Source organism: Anabrus simplex, chromosome 3 (assembly GCF_040414725.1).
Source record: "Anabrus simplex isolate iqAnaSimp1 chromosome 3, ASM4041472v1, whole genome shotgun sequence".
Lineage (NCBI taxonomy): Eukaryota > Metazoa > Arthropoda > Insecta > Orthoptera > Tettigoniidae > Anabrus > Anabrus simplex.
Genome location: NC_090267.1, coordinates 212411805 through 212433341, shown reverse-complemented (window position 1 = coordinate 212433341; position 21537 = coordinate 212411805). Strand labels below are relative to the sequence as shown.

Genomic DNA, 21537 nt, shown 5'->3' with positions numbered 1-21537 from the left:
ATTAATATACCTGGGTCTGTATGATACTGCTTATAGTGATTTTATGTGGTCACAGAGACACAAGACTTTGTAATATCCAAAAACCACCAGTTTGAAAAGTATGGTAACTTAAGCTAGCAGTGAAAATATATGATTAAAATAGAGTAGGAGGTAAATATCTTCAAAATTCAGTACTCTTAATTTTAAAATGTTCATTATAAGACACTGACTAAGTTAGCCTAATGGCAATGAGGTGGTTTCGATCTTCATTATCAGCGAATTTTTCCTATGTGTCTAAATTAATTTTACTAAATACATTATAATAATATTGGTCTTTGATACTGAAAATAATTATTTCAAAGAGAGTTCATCTTTCTTGTTTCAGGTGGGTGTTGTAGGTCGCACAGGTGCTGGAAAGTCTTCATTATTATCTGTGCTCTTCCGTCTAGCCAACGTTGAGGGCACAGTCTTAATTGATGATGTTGACACAGGCACTATTGGGCTTCATGATCTAAGGAAGCGTATTTCGATCATTCCTCAAGAACCAGTATTATTCTCTGCAACTATGCGCTATAACCTGGATCCTTTCAATGAATTTGAAGATGCTACACTTTGGGATGCTCTAGAGGAGGTAATTTATATACTATTCTTATAAAAAAGGAATTTATCTTGAAATACTTGTGATGATTATGATGGAGGTGTGATCACCACAGTAGTTTAACTAATAGCTTTCCACCCAAGAGGCCAAGGTTTGAATCTTGGTGGATTCTAGTGTGAAAATTTTACAAGAATATAACATGGTTTCATGAAGGATATCTCGCCTTAAACTCCCATCCAAAACTCAAATGACTGAGCAAGTCGACAGCATGGTTTGGGGCATGAAACTGTCAAATTCACATTCAGGAGATGATGGGATCATATCCCACCCTCAATAGCCCTGAAAGGAGTTTTTCATGGCTTTCCAGGCTGTACCTTAATTAAGGCTATGGCCACTTCCTTCTCAGTCCTAGACCACTGCTATCCCCTCTTCGCCAAAAACTTGAATGTGTTAAGAGTGACATTAAAAAATGTATAAGTGGGAGAAACTGAAGAAAGATTTATACTTTATCATAATCATGATAGCGACAGCTAAGAAGAATGATGAGATGAACCACATCATTTCCTTTCCCTGAGCACTTCCCTTTCTTATGGGTCTTGGCATGTGGAAAAGAAAAGGGCAGAGAGACAAGCTATTGACCAGAATTGGAATCCATTCCCTTTCATCAGCAGAAGAATAACAGACCAAGTTCGAGCTCTCTCTTGGTCATCTCGTAAACTCTTTATTAACTGTTTGCCCTTTAGGAATGTAAATAGCTTTTAAACAGGGTCACCTTCAGGAGTTAGACTAGTTATAGCATTCCAGTATGTTATATTAAAGTTTGTTGCTCTGCTAGATATCTGAACAGCTTTCTCTAAATTAATGCATGTATTAAGATCATATGCAAAGTTTGAATACTCCACCTTCACACCGACCCACTTTTCACCTTAAATACAAAATACGTAATAAGTTTGAGAGAGAGCATATGTCTTTTGCATTTCCTTATGTATAAAAGGTAAGAGCATAATTAGAAACACATACATTTGAGAAGTCAGTATGGGAAGAGGGAAACAGAATGCGGAGACAAGGACAAACATGAAAACATAAAAGGAAAAGGACCATCATTTTCACAGACCAGACTTGTTTATTGCTTCCTATAACTTTATATTTTCTACTAGCTTTAGTACCCGTCATTGATGGGACAATCACAAAACATATGCATGATGACATTTTTGTTCACCCCTCACATTGTTCCCCAGATTCTGAGCCATGTAAGTGGACATACCTCTCCCTGTCAGCAGCTTGTCATGACGTGCTCTTTTCCTTGCTCTCTGTCGCCCTTTGCAGTTTCATTTTTGTTTTGCATCATTGCTGATCTTGATTTGATTTCTTCCTTCCAGTATAAAAGAATGCCTAGCATCAGGTTAATATAATATTCAAAAAATACTGACAGGTGCAAAATTCCTTTAAAATGTTGCCAGAATGATCTCCATAGCAACTCTCTTTGCAGTATATAGAGGTCCCACTGTTATTTCCCTTTTTTTTTCCTCTCTATTGGAAAAACATATGGAACAAAATTTTGCCATGGGCTATTTTCATGTAAAACGAACCATAAAAGAGATACATTAAGTTTTATGGTTTATAGCCCCTTCTGAAGCACACCCTCAAGATGAAAATGGACAACTTATATCTAAGATGCTACTTGACCTTACTCTAAAATGAAATGCCAAGTTTAATTAAAATTCACCCATACATTTTCTCATGATGCTGTAACAGACACAGACAAAATATTAAACTTAACTTGACATAGGTCATTACAATTATGTCAGTATTCTTCCCAGAATACAATATGAACTGACTGGAATGCCGTGGTTAAAAGCAATGCTATCATATGAAATATTCGCTCATATAAAAAATGGCACAGTTTCTCACTTTTCACAAATGGCACTATGCTGGCTTTCTAACAGTGCAAAGTTCCAGAGCTGGGATGACCCAGCCACAGAGAACACTGCTCTGCCATTTCCCATTAAGTGTCCACACTGCTCATTCCTATCTGCACCTCAGAGCGGCCATTAAATAGCTGAAATACTATGATGAACCAGTGTGTCACATACCAGTAGTTATCAGAACATGTATGAACCAGAGGAGTGACCTGCTAAAATAGAAAGTTATCCAACTCCCCAGCTACTTCCTGCCTTTATTCATGCAGGCTGTTCAACTTGGGATGCAGCAGTAGTCTCATCTAACAGAGATGAGTGGCAGGAGAAGAGACAAAGCACATCACAACAAACAACAGTAATGTTATTGTTGATCAATTTTATGGGCTTTTGATATTGCAGGCCCTCACATTTAGTTTTCTTCCAACTCTGTGGTATTAAGCACCTAATGTAAAGTGAGTCTTTCTTCCTCCTTTCATGACTCCCTCTTGTCTTATACTTCAAGTGGTAATTCCTTTATGATTTTTTTTCTTATTTTGATAGGTAACCATCTTACCGAGCTCGATAGCTGCAGTCGCTTAAGCGCGGCCAGTATCCAGTAATCGGGAGATCGTGGGTTCGAGCCCCACTGTCGGCAGCCCTGAAGATGGTTTTCTGTGGTTTCCCATTTTCACACCAGGCAAATGCTGGGGCTGTACCTTAATTAATGCCGCGGCTGCTTCCTTCCAATTCCTAGGCCTTTCCTATCCCATCGTCGCCATAAGACCTATCTGTGTTGGAGCGACGTAAAGCAAATAGCAAAAAAAATAAATAAATAATAATAACCATCTTCATAATTTTACTTATCAATATGGGCTGATGACCATGCAGTTTTCATGACAAAAACCACCATCATTGCCAGTTAATAAGATTGAACAATATTTCCATGTTAGTGATGCTCAGTGTTGATATGGACTAAGCCATAAAAATCTAAATTCGTGAATTCTGTTGTCATCGTCAGTACAGTAAAACTGTGTAAGACATAAATGAGCAGAAATTGTATTCTCTATAACTTTTGTTATGTAGCATTTATGGATAGGACCATTAATAACACAGACATTTGAGAATTGAATTTTAGGCCTTCAACTAAACTGCCATTTCACCCAGCATGAATAAAATTATATATAATTATAGAGCACCTTCGCATACCGATTTTCATTAAATTCTGTACAGCCATCTTCTCGTGATGTGTGTACATATATGCAGACAGACAGACAGACAGACAGACAGACAGACAGACATGATAGAAAAATAAAAATTGTACTTCTTTTTTATTGTGGACATGACTGATAAAGAAATACCATTCTTTTTTTTAAATTCTGAGCAATGTACAGATAAAACTCTTTTGTGTATAATAGATTGACTTACTGATTTATCATCTCTTTCTGTGTTTGTCCTGTGTTTCTGGTCTATTATACTCTTTATATCCATCTTTATATTTCTACCTATTTTTTTCCCTGTATTTATCTGTCTTTTTTCTTATCCTATACTTCAGGGCCTCTCAAACGCCCAAAATCTCACGCGTGCAGAGCGAGGCGCAAGAGCTCCGTGCACTGTGCATCGGTGCCGCTCGGTGCCGCTCGGTATGGGTCGGATCAACGCTTCGTCTCTGGGCTACTCGGCTATGCTCGGCTCTACTCGGCTATACTCGGCTCAACTCAGCCCGGATTTGGAGCACTACGGCGCAAGTGGGGGAGAGGGAGACAGGCGGAGCGAGCGAGACAGGCGTGAGGAAAGAGAGAGACAGCGCTATTGCTCCAAATCGAGGAGTGGGGGGTCTGCACTCTGGTCAACCAAGCCAAGTCGTCTTTTGCACCGTGCACAGTGCATGCACCACGCGCATGCACCCTGAGAGGCCCTGCTATACTTCCACATCGTCCGCCTCTGGAGCGTAATGTTTAGTGTTATTAGCTGCTGTCCTTGGGGGCCCGGGTTTGATTCCCCGTACTGCCAGAAATTTAAGAACAGCAGGAGAGCTGGTATGTGGTTGAAATGGTACATTGTGGGTGTGACTGAAAAGAGCTGCACCACCTCAGGATGTGAACACTTCCACACCAAGACTGATGATCTGTAAAAATGTCCTGTCAGTGAGTACTGAAGCCCATTCTCTTGATAAAGCTGGGAATCATAAACAAGCTTGCTTGGGGAATGAAAAGAAATGGATGTAGAAGAACTAATATTGATGTGCAGAGAACCCATCTATGCAAAGATGTGGAGATTGACCTTGTACTTTAGTGTTTTCATGTTTGTCATCACCTCCTCTTTCTGTTGTTCCCTCTTTCCATATTGACCTCTCATTGTGATTATTGCATTATGTTCCTACCCATGTACCTACCTACCATCTATGTATCACTTGATTTGTCACCTGTTTGTTCCTTTCCATTACTAAAATACTTAATTTGGTAACTTTTCATTTTTACTTGCAGGTGAAACTTAAGGAAGCAGTAGAGAGTTTAGACTGGCAACTCAGTGAAGGAGGAAGCAACTTAAGTATTGGACAGAGACAGCTAGTTTGCCTTGCCAGAGCCATTCTGAGGAATAATCATATTTTGGTTCTAGATGAAGCCACAGCCAATGTAGACCCTGGGTAATAAAAAATGCTGACTAGTACATTCATAATGTTGTAAATGAGAGGTGCTCAGCTGGCCGCCTGTTGAGGCTAACCCAGTGCAGCTGGGCTGGCATGACGTAAATGCAGGCAGCTTACGTAACAAGCATACATCACAGTTAAGTGAAAGAGCGAACATACTTTGCAGGAAAACGAGGTAGCATTTACGTTCCATTGTGATTAAGCAGCTGTTCTCCACTATTCACTGAAGTACTGACTGGGATAAATTATTTAAAATAAAACTCCACAATTGGAACAAAAAACTGACCTTTTCAAGATATTCCGGTTTGATTTATACAATGCTTGATATAAACAGTCAGTTTTATTTTCATATTTATTCATTAAGAAAACTGACACATTACAATGTTTGTGTCACCTTCTACAGAGGTACAAGGTTTAAGTGTACAAGCTACGATTTACAATTCCTTGCATGGGAATGACAGTATTTTCATTTTTCTACAAAGTAAAATTCCTGTTATTCGTTAAGCAAAAATTAATATAATTACATAATGCAATAATTATTTTGCAAAGTGTTGTAGAGTTGTGTGACTTTCCCTGTTCACTGAATTTCGGAAAATAGTATTTAAAATTTAACAGTCATTCGGTTATAGGTAGCTGGCCTCTAAATGGCGAGAGGGAGTTTCATCACAAGTGAGGACATAGATTTTTACTATCCAAGATTAAAGTACATCAATAACAATGCAAATATATCTACCACATAGATGTACAGTATGCCTTCGAATAAATAACCTCATTGATGTTAATCCCGGTAAGCATAATTGGATTGTTAGTGAGTGTATCAGATAATTTAAACCCAACAACCACAAGCAACAGCTTATCCACCTTCACTCTGTATTATATTTAAACTGTTTCTAAAGCTCCTCTTCAAACATAATGGTGAAAATTGTTATTCATTATGTACATTATAAAAATATTTGAGGTTGTAGGCCTAACTCTTTATTATATCTGGTCAAAATACACAAACTGCAATGAACATAAATAACTTTTCTCTTATAACATAAATTGAAAATGACATGGATTTCTGCCCTTTCTTTAATTACTTTCTGCCTCCATTTCAAACTCAGGTATCGCAGCAGTGAACAAGAGTGGGAGAACTTCGCCCATCCTTCACGGCCTGTGATGTAGCTACATCATCACTGTAGTTGAATAGCACACGCTGTGCTCATCACCTGCCAGCCCGTCCACTTACAGTGCTTGGCGCCTGCGGGACGGAATGTCCAGCGTGAGCACCTCTGTTATAGATGAATAGTGCATATATTAACTCTCTTTCTGCAACAAAAACTGCCAGCTGAAAGCAACAATTAATGGAATAAGATTGCCACTAAGCAGACTGTGTTATTCAAATGACTACCAAATTTCTTCATAGGAAGAGCTGACATGACTTTGGTGAAACACAGCTGGCATTGATGGGTGGTGTGAAATAGTGCTCCAGACTGGAATGAATGCTATTGCATTCCATCATAGTATGGCCCTTCTGCAGGAATAACTGCTTAACTGTGATACTCTTTTCTCTAGCACCATCACTTAATGCACTAGCTAATATCCTGTTCCTGTTTTGATAATGACACCCATCTGAAACTAGTGTTATGTGTTTGCATTGTGACACATTCTCTATATAATCCATTATACAAGTTGTAAATTCATTTGCTGACACTCCTCCAGTTACTTCATGCCACACATAGTGTGTTACCTTCCCCTATGCAGATTATAAATTGTAAAGTTGTGTACTTGAAGCTTTTGTTTAAAGTATGCCTTCAATGCTAACAGCTTAGGACACAAAAGTATACTTTGCAAGTCCACGCTGATCACTGTGTGTTAATCAGAGGCTTTATTTTTATACAATATTTAAGCTCTTTGGCCTTTTGCGTAATATGTGTGCCCGATTGTTTTCTTCCTTTACTTGTCCACAACAAATATCTCACTGGTCTGTTCTAGGGAGGTGGATTGCAATCTTTTCTTCCTCTAGAGTCTCCATGAAAATGGTCTTGTGGGTTGTATCTACATGATTTTCTTCACACCAATCTTTAAAAACCCTGTACATGTTTGACTTGGATAGGAATGTCGAATCCATGTAGATCCAGGAAGAAGAATTTCTGCAGTAGTGACTTGGGACCATTGGCAAAAGATTAAGCCACTTCTTAATGTTTTCTTGATCTCTCATTTTCTTCTGCTTTCTGTTCAGTTTTCCGGCGTCCACTGTTTCTGGTACATTCCTTCACTATCTTCTTCCGTACTATTTTTGTTCTGATACTTCTCTTCCTTCTTGGTCTATCTCTTAAAAGTCTTCTCCTATGATGAGAGTATTTTCCATTTGCTTTTCCCAGTTATACTATATGTAATTGCCTTGGCTTTTCTTCAGAAGCTCCTTAGTTTCATCTCCTTCCTTTCTTTGTCTTCAGATCACATTCCTTGTATTCACCAATCCCCTAACAAATGCTCTCTTTTCACTCCAAGATGGAATATTCCAAAACATTTCAAAGAGATTTAGCCTTTCTTCTCCATTGATTTTCATACAAAGAAATACTCTTTTGGTATGCTTTTCTAAAATCTTTGCGATTGTATCTAGTTTAATATTTTTTTGTTGTTTGCTAGTTAAAGATCTTTTTAATTCCTAAATACATTCTTTTCACTCTGTCCCATTTATATTGTTGCCTTTCTTTTCTGCATAGGGACGTTTTTGTCAAAATCTGTGCATCAGGACTCTTGACTTGCATTGTTTTGGCTTCACTTACATTTAGATTACCTAGAGATCCAGTTTCTGCTTCCTCCCCCAGTTCTTGTGGACAGGATTGACCTTCAGTTAACATCTGAGATGAGCCTAATAGATTCATAAGGTTGTCTACAGAACACCGTTCGAGTGATGTAATATCTTCAATATCCTCCATTCCCGTAAAATAAACAAAAATGGTCATTTCGTAAAACACTGATGTGCATGGAACTACTGAAATCTCGCCTGTAATTTGCCAGAGCATTGGAAACTTTATATTATTCAAATAATAATTATTGACATATTACACACTTATTACTGGGCAGGAAGTTTCTTGTAATAGTTTACAGCATTCTGAAGTGCCTGAACTGCCATCCATTGAAGTAGACCTACATTTATCAGATAGTAAAGGTCCTCTGAAATCAGTAATTGCATCTCGAGCATTTCCTGAAGTTTCTGCTGTTCATTTCACATGCATGGAAGAACAGGAAGGGACTTCTACAAAATAATAAAAATTATAGCATTTTGAAATACTAATAATTGCTTAAATTTATACCAACCTCTGTCCGGAAGTGGCTTTGGTCTCAGTTACAGAGCCAATTCAACAAATTTTTATCCACGGCTGAACATGTTCGTCCACTTAATACAAAGTACATAGAAATAAAAGCACTTTCACCTTAAGTGTACATCGCAATTCCCTTAAAGCCAAACGGAAATGCTAATAATGCATGTACAGTACACATGTAATGAAAACTGTGATACAATAACCGACTGTTAACACTATGCCACCCCCATGTCCAGGTCAAGTCGCATAAGATCTAGACTAGCTCAATATGACATCAGTTCCCAATTGGGTTTAAAATTTCGGGTCATACGTTCTGTATCAAGAGCGGACCATCGAGATATACTGTCCGATAAATTCAACCTACGTATCGGACGTCTCCTATATGCGATCCGGTTAGTTTCCATGGTACTTTCATATAATTCTAAACCAACATTCACTTAAGACTACGATACTTATCCTAAAAAGTCACTGAAAGAATAAATAAGTTTTCCTAATATTATTTTATTAAATAAAGAAAATCTTGAAAAATGATTTAACTATCTTGATATCAATTAAAGAAAAATATTATCAACTAACTTTGTATTTCATCTATCATTTTCCAATATATATATATATTTTTTAAATAGAGGCCTCCAAATAAATTGAAAAAGAAACATGTTGACAATATTTACAAGTCTCGATTGGGAGGTAGAAAATGTCTCCGACGCAAATTATTTACATTGGAATTAATTACAAACAAAATTAAAATCACGTTTCCCTCTTTCACCAATCATTACATATCTGATTTTTAAAATTTTCACTTAATTCACACATGTATGATCTAGTTGACCCACAGTGAATTAATTTCATTTGCCAGTAGTTGTCCATATTCTATTATCAGCACTATTGTTTGTCAAAAGAAAATATTTTCTCAATCATTTCAAAGTTCTCGTATTACGCTCATGTGTGGAAGAAAAAATAATTCATTAAGTCATCGTTCCATTCAAAATTTAAAAAATAATCGAAATGTCATTACTAATATTTACTCAAGTTGTTCATTAAAATAAATATTAATTTTAAGAATCAATTTAAATGCCAACACATTAATTATATGTGATCTGCCATCGTACTATTATTCACATCTGACAACTATTCAATGAAATTCTTCTAGATGGTAAGTAATCTAGCTTGTAAGAAGACTATCAGTCACCATCAACCTTTAACTACAGAAAATATTACCAGTGACATCATTCAATGTAACTAAATAAACTCCTTAACTTTTCTTACTTGAATGAAAATATTTGTGGTTAGAAATTCGTATAGATTTAGGCTACATTTGTGTTATCTTCCCTATATAGATTTATTTTTGATGACCTGTAGGTAGTTGTTCACATAGGCATGCTGTACAGATCATAACTGGTACTATACATGGCTTGCTGAAGAAATGTCACACCTTACAGAACCAAGTATAACTCTCCACTATCTTAAAATTGCATCAACTGAACTAATATTGTTGCTAAAAATCATCTATCTCTTCATCCTTGATGAAATAATAATCAAAACCATCATTACTCTTCATAATATCCTACCATTCTACACATATAAATCATCCATATCATATTTCACATCTCATGTCTCACTCTGTTCTACTTTAAGCATAATAATTCATCTCAACTTGATGCATGTTACTATCTCATCATTAACCATCTATCTAATTATTCCATTCAGTTCTCAATTTTCTTCAAATTCCATCAATTATCTTTGTATGTCTTCCTATGATGTTGCTGTAATCTATTTATGATCTTATGTCAATTCAACTTAGCAGTATATGCCCTAATGAACATCTAATATTAACCACAATGTCACATTTTATTTGCATTTAAGTTAATTGAACCTCTTTTCATTCAACATTGATAACATTACGAACGCAAGGTTAGATTATCACTGGTTACACACTTCCTAACCCAATGAATTTGTTATTCTGGTGAGATGACTACCTAATAACCTCCATTACTGCTAATTTGGTTGACCTTCCGTACAATATCATTTCTTTGGATCACATAAGATAGCACTTCACATATGTCTTTCGAGGAAAAACAAATATAAAATGGCACTTTCCAAACAGAATATTATTTAATTACTTACGTATAAATTGACTTAATGGACTTACCTTTTCCTCCTGCTTCCCTCGTTGCTGTTACATGTCCAGCTGGCTATGACATGCAGTGACTGGATTCACGGCATCGTATCAGCCTCTTTGAAACATCTGAGACGGTCTTAGGTCTCCTTCGGTCAACATGGGCTTGATTTGTCGGCTCGTGTCCCCATAACCCAGGTAGCCTCCGCCTCCGTTTCTCTAGCACATGATGTATCTGGTTTCTTGCGCAGTTGAAACAGATAAATACATTGGCACGGTCATTCTCGTCATCTTATGGAATACTAGGCCTGCTAGGAACTACTAATATTCTGCAACTTCTGCTTTTTACTATAAAATTTTAATATGATTTTGTAGTTTCAATATAGCTATTAAAAATTTCAGTTATAACTTTATATAAATTTCCTATGTCTTTCTTCACAAGTTATTCTTCTTCTCTACCTTCTTAAGGTTGTACTCTCTCGTTTGGTACGTCACCTTGTCATTATATCGTGACGTAGTAATTACGTAATCTACCGATCCAACTTTGCAGTTTTATTTCTTCGGAGATGTTTGAATTCTTTATCGCCAATGCTCTGCAGTGCTCTTGTAAGCGTTTATTATTATTTATCTTTAAATTTAGACTTCTTTTCTCACGTTCAGCCTTCTTCTTAGATTGATATGTGATTGTGTTCTGCCAGTAGGTCTTCTACATATCGAATATTTTTTTCAATAATAAATTTTAACAGTATTCCGCCGTCTTTGTTTCTCACCGCCTTCTATAATTCGTTTTCTTCCTTGTGCCCAGTAAAAGCATCATTCTTTTACATTTATGAATATGTTGACGTTCTATTTACTATGTTTTCGTGGCATAGCGACCAGTTTTGCTCCAAACAACTTCACTGCAAACAGTGAGATGGCACAACGCGCTAAGGAAACAGTTTAGAATCAGAAACTCCACTTTCAGATATCCGGTGTAAACAATTACTGTGGTGTGTATTGCCATCTAAATCAACAATATTACAACTCATGAATATACGTACCTGTTGTTATAGTTACTTACCTTTTCGCTGTTAGCTCATACTAATAAAGATATAACCATCAAAAGAATATAAACGCTTCTGTATCCCATAGTTCATAGTTTGCTTTGTTATTCATGCATTTCCCATGTCAATTTCATCCACCACAAATTTTATGTGGTTTATTTCTGCAGTTTTATTTGATACAAAGCACCTAAGTGCATTATAATAGACTGTCAAATACATCCAATGTCTCCTATGTGAAGAGCAAGAACACATAGGAGCTTTTGTATTTGCAATTTTAAAGAGTTGCAGTTGTGGGAAAGCTCCTATGTGTGCTGCAATGCACATAGGAGATTTTGCTGGCATTCCAAAGGTACTGTCAGATAGGAGGTCAAATATTTTCTGGAATAGCATCTATAATTTTGAAATGTTACATAGGATTTTTTGGTCAGATTGTAAAGCGTGGTCTAGGATTTCCAGTAGTAGAAAAATCTCATTTTCACCCATTGCTGCACATAGAAGGTTTTGTCCCGGCAACGATGATGTACTTTGCACAGGCAATAATTATTCTATTTAGAAAATACGTAACATAAATATCGGGAACAGTTTCCAAGAAAAAGTCAACATTGTGACATAGAACATGATATGATTTAAATACTTCATGCTACATGAGACATTCACATTGCTCTGAGAAGTTGAAGGTATTTTGCATTTCAACCAATGGAAAAAATATAGATGAAGTTTCCAAGATTATACTGCGAAGGTTCATCAAATCACTTCAGCAGATAATATTATCTTTGTGAATAACTTGTGAAATGGCAGCTCAATATCTTAATTTCCAACCATGAATAAGTTGAAGGATGCTAAAGGATGCAGTTCATAAGATGTTTTACTGCTGATCAGTCAACATGGACTTGAAGGTTAGGGCAGAACTTCTTTTACTGACCAAGACAGGATTTCACCTTTTTCAGCTTATTAATCTCCATAATTTGTACATTTGATCATTACAAAATTCACATTCAATTTGAGAAGCATTCTTAAAATCTGAGAATATCAGATTTTGGATTGCTTCATAGTGTGAACCGTAGAGCTAACTGTTTCGATATCATATAAACAATCACTGCCTGCTCAGTGCTTTTTAAGTATAATAATTTAATGGCACATATGACACATAATAAAAGGCAAATTTTATATACTGTAAAATCATTACTTTACAAGGCTAGAAATTATCACTGTTAAAAATATGCTTATAAACCACGGCTCGGCAGAGAAAGTTTACACTGTATATGCATTGTTCATAATACTGTTCGGTAAGAGCTTCATACAATGATAAATGCTTCTCTTTTGACTGGAGCTGTTTCTTTTAGAACTGATCAACTAATCCAAGAAACAATAAGGAGAAAATTCAAGAACTGCACTGTGATAACAATCGCCCATAGACTCAACACAATCATAGATTCAGATCGAGTACTGGTGATGGATGCTGGCACAGTGGTGGTGAGTACCTTATAAAGCACCTTCTTATGCTAAGACAAACAAGAAACATATCAGCATTTATGAGAAGGGTTGGAGTTGACAGGGACTATTAAAATGCACAAAATATGTATATCATGACTGTTCTACTACTGTACTTCTCTACCCTCTAAGGAATAATTTGAAGGATGTCCATTCTGCACACAAATAGTAATGCAGAGTGGCTTTTTAAAGAGTTGGATTTGTGGTGAGGGTTGTGTAGCTGTAAGCTTGTATTCAGGAGATGGTGGGTACTGAAGATTCTTTGGTTTACCATTTTCACACAAGGCAAATGCCAGGGTTGTACCTTAACCATTTTAGGCTACAAATACTTACTTAACATTGTTGCTGAAAACCAATTTGTGTTGTGCAACATTAAGGCAGAAATCTAAAAATCTTGCATTTTCATTTTAGTGTCAGCTGATGACCCAAGATAGTAAAAATCTACATTATTTTATTAGGCACATGGGAAAGCTGATGTGTCCAAAGTTATTGGAAATTTTAAAAATAATAAACAGGGCAATAACCTGCCACATTCAACTGATTGGTTGAAAGATTTTTCATATGTTATGAAACTCACTACCAAAATGTTATAGGGTCTGCATGACATGAAAATATTATTATGCTGTACTGAAGCACAAAACATTTTAATTCTCTCTCTATCATTTACATAAACTTTGTGAAAATCTTTGTAAAGTATTATACTTATGGCACTAAACAGGAATCAAACATTCAACCAAAATATTAATTTTTTAAAAATCAGAAAATAATTTAATATTTATTAAGCACAATGTACCTATATAATATAATGTGAAATCTACACAAGCATTTAAATTTAATGTAATATCCATAGATAGTGGATCATGTGCATCATTCACAATTCTTCATCAGTCTTTAGCAAATGCACTGAGAGATTGTGTTCTGTTGGAACAGGTCATTAAGTGATAACAAGAACAAGGCACGTCACAAAGTCGGCAAACACAATTCTCTAGGTCAACCTTGTTGGGCAGTTGATAGTTACTGAGGTGTTCTGTTAATTGGAGTTGGAGTGGGTAGCCTGTTTGCCTCGTGCATGGACCCTGCGTCTTTACGGTCTTCCCTCCTCTAACTATTGGTTGCTGTGCCTCTATATTTCTAATAGTTGTGTGGCCCTCTTCGTAATCATTCTGGCAACCAACTGTGGTACATCTATCCTAAGTAGTCATCACTTGGGGTGTGATCCATTCGTCAAACATATCTTCCCATGGAACCCATGGACGCCAAAGCGCATGTACATGTGGTGTACTTTGTATTTAGGTCCTCTCCAGACACTAGTCTTTGTTATTTCCATGCTGAAGAACTCTGCTGGTATTTGTTGTGCTTTTTGTAGTCTTCTAGTACCTCAGTCAATGCAGCAGTATCCAGGAGTCTAAATATAGACTTAATGTCCTCCAAGAAAAATTATTCATTAGCCATTGCATATGTGAATCGGTTTACTGTATGTTTTGAAACATGAAGAATTCATTTCAGAAATCTGGCTTTTATATTTTCCAATCTTCTCAAGTTTGGAGCAGTCAATTTTCGCCATATTAACTTGATACCGTACATTACTACTGGTGCAATTTTAAGTATAAATAGAGTAATTGCAGTATCTATTGATAGATGCCAGAGCTTTGGTACTTCATACATGATTGCTGCTGTTTTGTCTTGTTGCAGTGTGAAGCTTGAGCAAGAAGTTTGGAGCATGATTCCCAAGTATTTAAATAATGGTACAATTTCCAATTGTGTGCTCTTACAGGTGAACATATCAGTTATTCTAAGTTTCCTTCCCCTTCTGAATTTCATTACCTTTGTCTTGGTATTGTTAATGCTAAGCGAGTTATGATCTGCCCATTTCTGGAGGTTATCGGGTGCAAACTGAGCGATGGTGTGGTCTCTAGCCAGCAAATCCATGTCATTTGCATACATTGTAAGTTTTACCTCCAGTGTCTGTAGTGCAATTATAATGTCTGCTGTCATGAGGTTGAATAAAAGGCTCATTGGGTCCCCTTGCAAAACTCCTCTTGTGTATGTTAATTCTGGTGTGTAGTAATTCCATCATAGATTTTCACATAATTTGCATTGGGTATGACCTTTATCATCTCTACTTCATGCTCTAAGTTGTCCATTGTTTGTTTTCTCAAGTTTCTCAATAAGAATTTTCATGTCAATTCTATCAAAAGCTGTGGCACAATTGATGAAGATGGCATAGAGAGGAGTGGCAGGAGTTAATAACATACTTTCTATTTCTTCTAAGACTTTTCCAATGGTCTGTAATGTTGATTTTCCTTCCATGAATCTAAAACGCAATTGGAGTATCTCCTTCACCAACCTTGGACTAATATGGTGCAATAAAAGTTTGGAGAATAGATTGAAAATGTTACATTCAAGTGCTATTCCTCGATATGTGCTGGGATCTTCCTCATTTCCTTTGCCCTTATACAAGGTAATGATAGTAGTCTGTCTCCATAGTTTAGGAATTCTTTTTCTCTTCAAGCATTCATTAAATAATATCATCAGTACATCTAAAATGTCTATCTCTGTCGCTTTTAGGTGTTCATTGAACATCCAACCTGGATTTGCAGTTTTATTGTTCTTGGATTCTTGTATAGATCTTTTCACTTCATCTGCTGTGAAGAGTTGAACTGTATTTAACATTAATTCCCTTATGTCAAAATCATTTGAATGTAAGTTTCCAAACAGGTCTTTAAAGTGCGCTGTCCATTGATTCGGACTTACTAATGAATATTTGTGTATATTTTTGTTTAAAATTAGAACCATGAAGTTTTTCCTCTGCTTTCTTTATCAACGTTTTCTCCTCCTTTTTATAGTACCCTGATTTCTTGGTTCTTAATATATCTTTGTATGTTTTTCTTGTCTCCACATACTTTACCAGGAGTTCTGGTCCATTTCTGGACCTCGCTTCATAAAGGACGTGCAGCACACCTCTTGTCTTGCTAGACAGCATTCCCTATAAAACAATTTCTTAACTCCCCTTTGGATATAAGCATTTGGAGAAGATAATAAGATTATTTGCTGTAGCTGTATCGTAGAAAATAAAAGATCTGATAAATGCAGTACTTACCAGGACTTTCCTCTGGCAAATTTTTGCAAGAGATACAAAATCTGATTTGTTATTGTATTTTTGATTCATTAAAGCCTTAGGTCCTACTTTGAAGACAACTTTTAATATTATTTTAAAATAATTTCAAGATGTAATTAGTGAATTTATTGGTGAATTATATAAACTAAGATCTTTATGTTAGTTGTAGCAAGAAAATGTGCTTGTTTATCAATAATAAAAATGGTATTGGTAATTTATTCATTGTCATCTCATCAGGAGGTTGCTGCTTTCCACACTTCCAGTGGAACAAGTTATGCACTAGTACACTTTATAGTTTATCCTTTCAAGTTACTGTAAAAATGTTTCATAAATAAAATAATTTCTGTCTCTTAAATGAATAATAGTGTTTTCAGAGATGATGCTGCCATTAAGATAATCTGATAAAAACTACATATTCCTACTTACTCTCTAGCAACCTACTGTAAATTGAGTGTGACCCATTTGCTTGAACTAAGAACATAAATTTGAAAGAATAAGCAAAGAAGTTTGGAGAATTCTTAAACTTTGGTTCTGCTTCTCTGAAAATATGAGGGAAAGGAATTATCAAGTCTTCTCTGGCTCATCATAAAATACAGTGACAAGAATGCGTAATGATGGCGATTGTTGTTTCAAAGGGCGAAACATTGGAACTATAAGCCTCTCTGAACATTAACCTCAGAATATTAACATATGTAAAATTAACATGTATGCGTCATATAACTGCGCACTGCTCCTTCCCGCCTTACCCGCACCAGACTACCTCCGTGCAGTGCTTTCACTGATCAGTGTGGTTGATGTTACCACAGCATTTAGATGCATGAGTGAGGAGCAGATGCCGGGAGAGTTCATTTTCTGTGTCACTGCGCCTTTTTACATATTGTTAGTATTAACGCATTATTGTTGGTACGTAAAAGTTACATATTATTAGTATGTAACAGGTACTTGGATATTTTCATATGTGGGTAGGTTGCTCATTCCGGATGGTTGCTTTGTAGTTATTAGACATGTGACTTTCCAAGACACAATGGATAAATGAAGAGAGAAACAGGAGGAGTTCATTTGCCAAGCTGGATGAAGATGAGGGCGGGGAAGACAACCATTTAGAAAGTGAATCAAAGCATAAAGACTCTGATGATGATCCAAATTATTCGCCCAGTGATGATGATCGTTCCGAAGATAATTTCAACTGTGATCCAGATTTGCGAGCTTCTGTTGAGCGGCCATCGAAAGGGAAATCTCAAAAAGGAACTAAGAAGAGAGTAACAGAAGTGACTACTTCAAACAGTTCACCTTCAGTCTCTCAACCTACAGAACAGCTTATTGTTGATTGTGAAGTGCATAAACTCTTTGGTAAGGATGGGCATATGTGGAGAACAACAACTGATTCAAACACAGGAAAATACCCAAAAAACAGAACATAGTTCATATCCGACCGGGACCTATATCGAACGTAGTTGATCCATTTAAGTGTTTTGAATTATTCTTTACTAACAACATAATGGAAACTATTCTTCTAAGAACAAACTAAGAGATATCTAGACGAAGGGAGAGCTATACAGTCCATAGCCCAACAATATGTGACGTATCTATGGAAGAGCTAAAAGCTCTAATTGGTCTCTTGATATTTGCGGCAGCTCTCAAGGACAATCATTTGCCCTCACGCATGTTGTTTGATGACTCACTGTGTGGCTCTAGATACCGAGCTACCATGTCGAATGAGAGATTAAATTTTTTAGTCAACTGTTTAAGTTTCGATGAACGAGCAACCAGGGAAGAGCGAAAACAGGCAAGCAAGCTTGCCCCAGTGAAAGAGATTTGGGATGCATTTGTGGAGAACCAAAGAAATTATTAGCCTTCTTAGGACAATGTTAAACCAAAATTGCTTTACATTCAATGACAACATCTATTGTCAAAAAGAAGAGTCAACTATGGGCTCACCATTGTTAGGTATAATAGCTAACATTTTTCTTAATAACTTCAAAAACTTCTTAACCAGCCAACATTCCAAAGGAATCATACACTGGCGCAGATGCGTAGATGACGTAATATGCATATATGATAACGACATCACTAATGCACACCAGTTATTAAGTACAATAAATTCTTTACACAAGTCCATTAAGTTCACGATGGAACCAGAAACTAACAAAAAAAAAGAACTATTTAGACATCACAATCAGTAGGGATAACAAAAACCTGTCTTACAAAGTATACAGAAAGCCCACTCAGACATCACTCACTATTGACGATTCGAACTACCTATACACACACAAAATAGCAGGACTGAATACAATGATACACAGAGCTATTTCCATACCAATGAGCACAAAGGATCTCATTGAAGAGATACAAATCACTAAACAAATTGCAAAAGAAAACAACCACCCTCCGGGCACAATAGATAAACTTTTGAATAAACATAAGAAAAATGTCCAGGAAACCACCACACATGCCAGGGAAAAATACTGTTTGTGGTTCTCAACTACATTATCAAGAACATATACAAAGTAGCTAATATTTTCAAAAAACAAGGTCTATAAGTCCCTTTAGAATGAACAACACATTGCAGAGACATGTGAGCAAGTCCAACCTAAACAAAAACAACCCTTTCTCCAAGTCAGGAGTCTATGAACTCAAGTGCCAAGAACCTAACTGCAAAGCCACACACATAGGAAAAACAAACTGTAATTTCCACACAAGATACAAAGAACACAAAAATTCAGTAAGATATAATCAGCATTCAGCCTTCGGAGAGCACATACATGACATTTCGTACCATTTCACTGACATTAACACAGACCTAAAAATTTTACACATTGAAAATAAAAGTAAATCTTTGAATATTAAGGAAGCAATCGAAATTTACGTCACAAAAAAAGCTAACAAAACCAATGTAAATGACTATACACATTTAAAGAATTCCCCGCTCTTTGCTCTACTTACATAACAACTGGTTAACACTTACTGTTTAAATTAGCACTCAACGGCCTTTTTTAGTAAGGGCTATGATAAAAGTATTATCTAATAGATATTCTCCAATTCAATTTTGCACTTTATTCAATCATTAACGTGCACTTGTCCATAATACATAAAACCCGTGTCCAGTAGATGGAGGAAGGTTCCCCCATCCCCTCTCCACAGCACAGTATGCTAGATTATAACATGGAGAAAGTACTGACCTGCTCTCCCCTATCCAGTAGGAAGGATCCACAGTGTTACAGTAGTCCCTCTCATGCATCCCCTCCCCTCTCCACGGAACAACATGCTTTGCACAAAAATCTGCCATTAGCTTTTCCTTGGCCACAGTCTTGATATAGTGTTGGGTGACAATGGACTAAGCTTCAGCAATCCAGATTAGTACAGAATTTTGCTTTTCATTACGTTCATACGGTGTTAGTTGAGTACTTATAAAATCATCATTTGTTAATACTTGTTCATATCATTACCTAACTCTCTATCATTGACAAGTTTACACAATGTAAACAATAGTGTACATATTTAGGCATGATTTAAGTGATTTGATAGAATCTGTGGATATTCTTCTAGAATGAAACATGTCATTCTTATTTTTTTACAGGTATATTTATAGTATTATAATTTTTTATTGAAATTTTGTGTGTTTGACAGACTGGAAAGTTTTTTATGTCCTATTTGACTAAGTTGATGCTGGAAAGTATGGCTTCCTTCTTAACCCATTAATGCATGAGGTTTATTTTTGTCTTGCCGCCTTCCTGGCTACAAATGTGATTCAACAATGAATGCTAAGAATTGAGAATAATGTATTCTTGTTTCCTGTTAGCTACAGCCTTTCTGAAATGAAAAGAAAGTAGTGTGGGCTTAAAACCATGCATAAAATTTGTACTTTTTATTTTTTAAGACACCCGATTTTATGGACGCTATGCACTAATGGGTTAACAAATCATCAGAGTATGGAATGAAAACATAGTAGTATTAGTGGTGATAGTAATATCAGTAATTTTAGTTTTGTTGTGCTCGCACATATTAGTCTCATATAAAATCATTGCTCAGTTATAGGGGTTCTGCCACATTATGAGTAGAGAAGGAACTGTACAAGGAACTTTTAGTGATATAATTTAAGTACCATTACCATATTTTTTTTTTTTTTGGTATTGATTTGTGTTATACTCTGCTACATTTGAGACCTGAACAAAAATATTGTTATGGACCCTCTGAAAATTTTGTCACATGCTGCCACTGCTCAGTATAGAGCCTGTGATTGCCTCACAAGGAAACTATTGATACAATCATATCAAAACTAACAATGCAGTTTTGCTGAGAGGATGAGGAGACCATAAAATAGCGATGTACAAAAATTTAGCTGCCCTTTCAAACTGGAAGGTGTTGAAAACTTGATTCCAAATTTATGTGACAATGCAGCTACCGGATAACACTTGCATCTTGCTGGCTGGCGCAGTGCACAGCAGAGTGAAGTTGCAGTTGGGCCAGGGAGAAAGAGAGAGAAAGAGAACTGGGAGGTTACCACGTGCCAAGGTCGCTTCATTATTAGGGAACAAATGTGAAACATAAATGAGGTGCATTAATCACAAGACTATCGCGTATCTTCAGGACATACACAAGCGATGTTACACGACATGGGACATATACATTAAAACAAATTCACAATTCAACAAGAGAATGAAAGTATACTTACCTTAAGCCAATCCCAAGAAACTGTCATGATAATAAACAAAACAACTAGACCAAAGAGGTCAGGTGGATTAAATTAAAACATTAAGAAGTTGAATAGTGACTGAAATAAGATCAGTTTTAGAAAAAAAATTGAAACTTTAATGAGAAAAAAAAAGATTGATTTTAAATAAAATCTCAGCTTCCCTTAGGGCAAAATCAAATCAGTATGATTGAAAATTTTCACACAGATTGGTATATAACTAATTAATAATTAAGAGAAAAATGTTTCAAAGTAAATTATGACAATTCAAAATGAAACAGTTGAATTATTTTTAAAATAATTAATTGAGCGGAAAATAGCCTCTATGTGACTCTCTCGAATGTAACTAGTATGTTAAGAAGGATAATTACATGCCAACAAGCGTAAGTCATACAACAAACATGCATATAAAATGCAACAACACATTAATTTGAAATTTAAAAGGAGAAATAAGTAAGGTAATACTCCCAAAATAAATATTTTTCAAAGGAGCAAGTCAATTGAAACTCAATATCACATAACAGATTTGGTGAACCACCAAATCAAACCAAAATCCATAACATAGAACAGTCGAACTTAGACTCAATGGTCGAATGTCAAATGTCAACCACACAAACAAAGGACACACCCACTAAACTGTTTACAA

At 36.1% G+C, this 21537-nt stretch overlaps 1 protein-coding gene across 3 annotated transcripts in view; it reads left to right on the top strand.

Annotated features, from left to right (window-relative positions):
• LOC136866156 (ATP-binding cassette sub-family C member 4) overlaps nucleotides 1-21537 on the top strand; it is a 294433-nt gene that overhangs the window by 261839 nt on the left and 11057 nt on the right. For all 3 annotated transcript variants that reach the window (XM_067142874.2, XM_067142875.2, XM_068226640.1), the window contains 3 exons: nucleotides 365-610; nucleotides 4959-5119; nucleotides 12936-13065. In XM_067142874.2, coding sequence (XP_066998975.2) covers nucleotides 365-610; nucleotides 4959-5119; nucleotides 12936-13065 — 537 coding nt within the window. The remainder of the gene's footprint in view (nucleotides 1-364; nucleotides 611-4958; nucleotides 5120-12935; nucleotides 13066-21537) is intronic.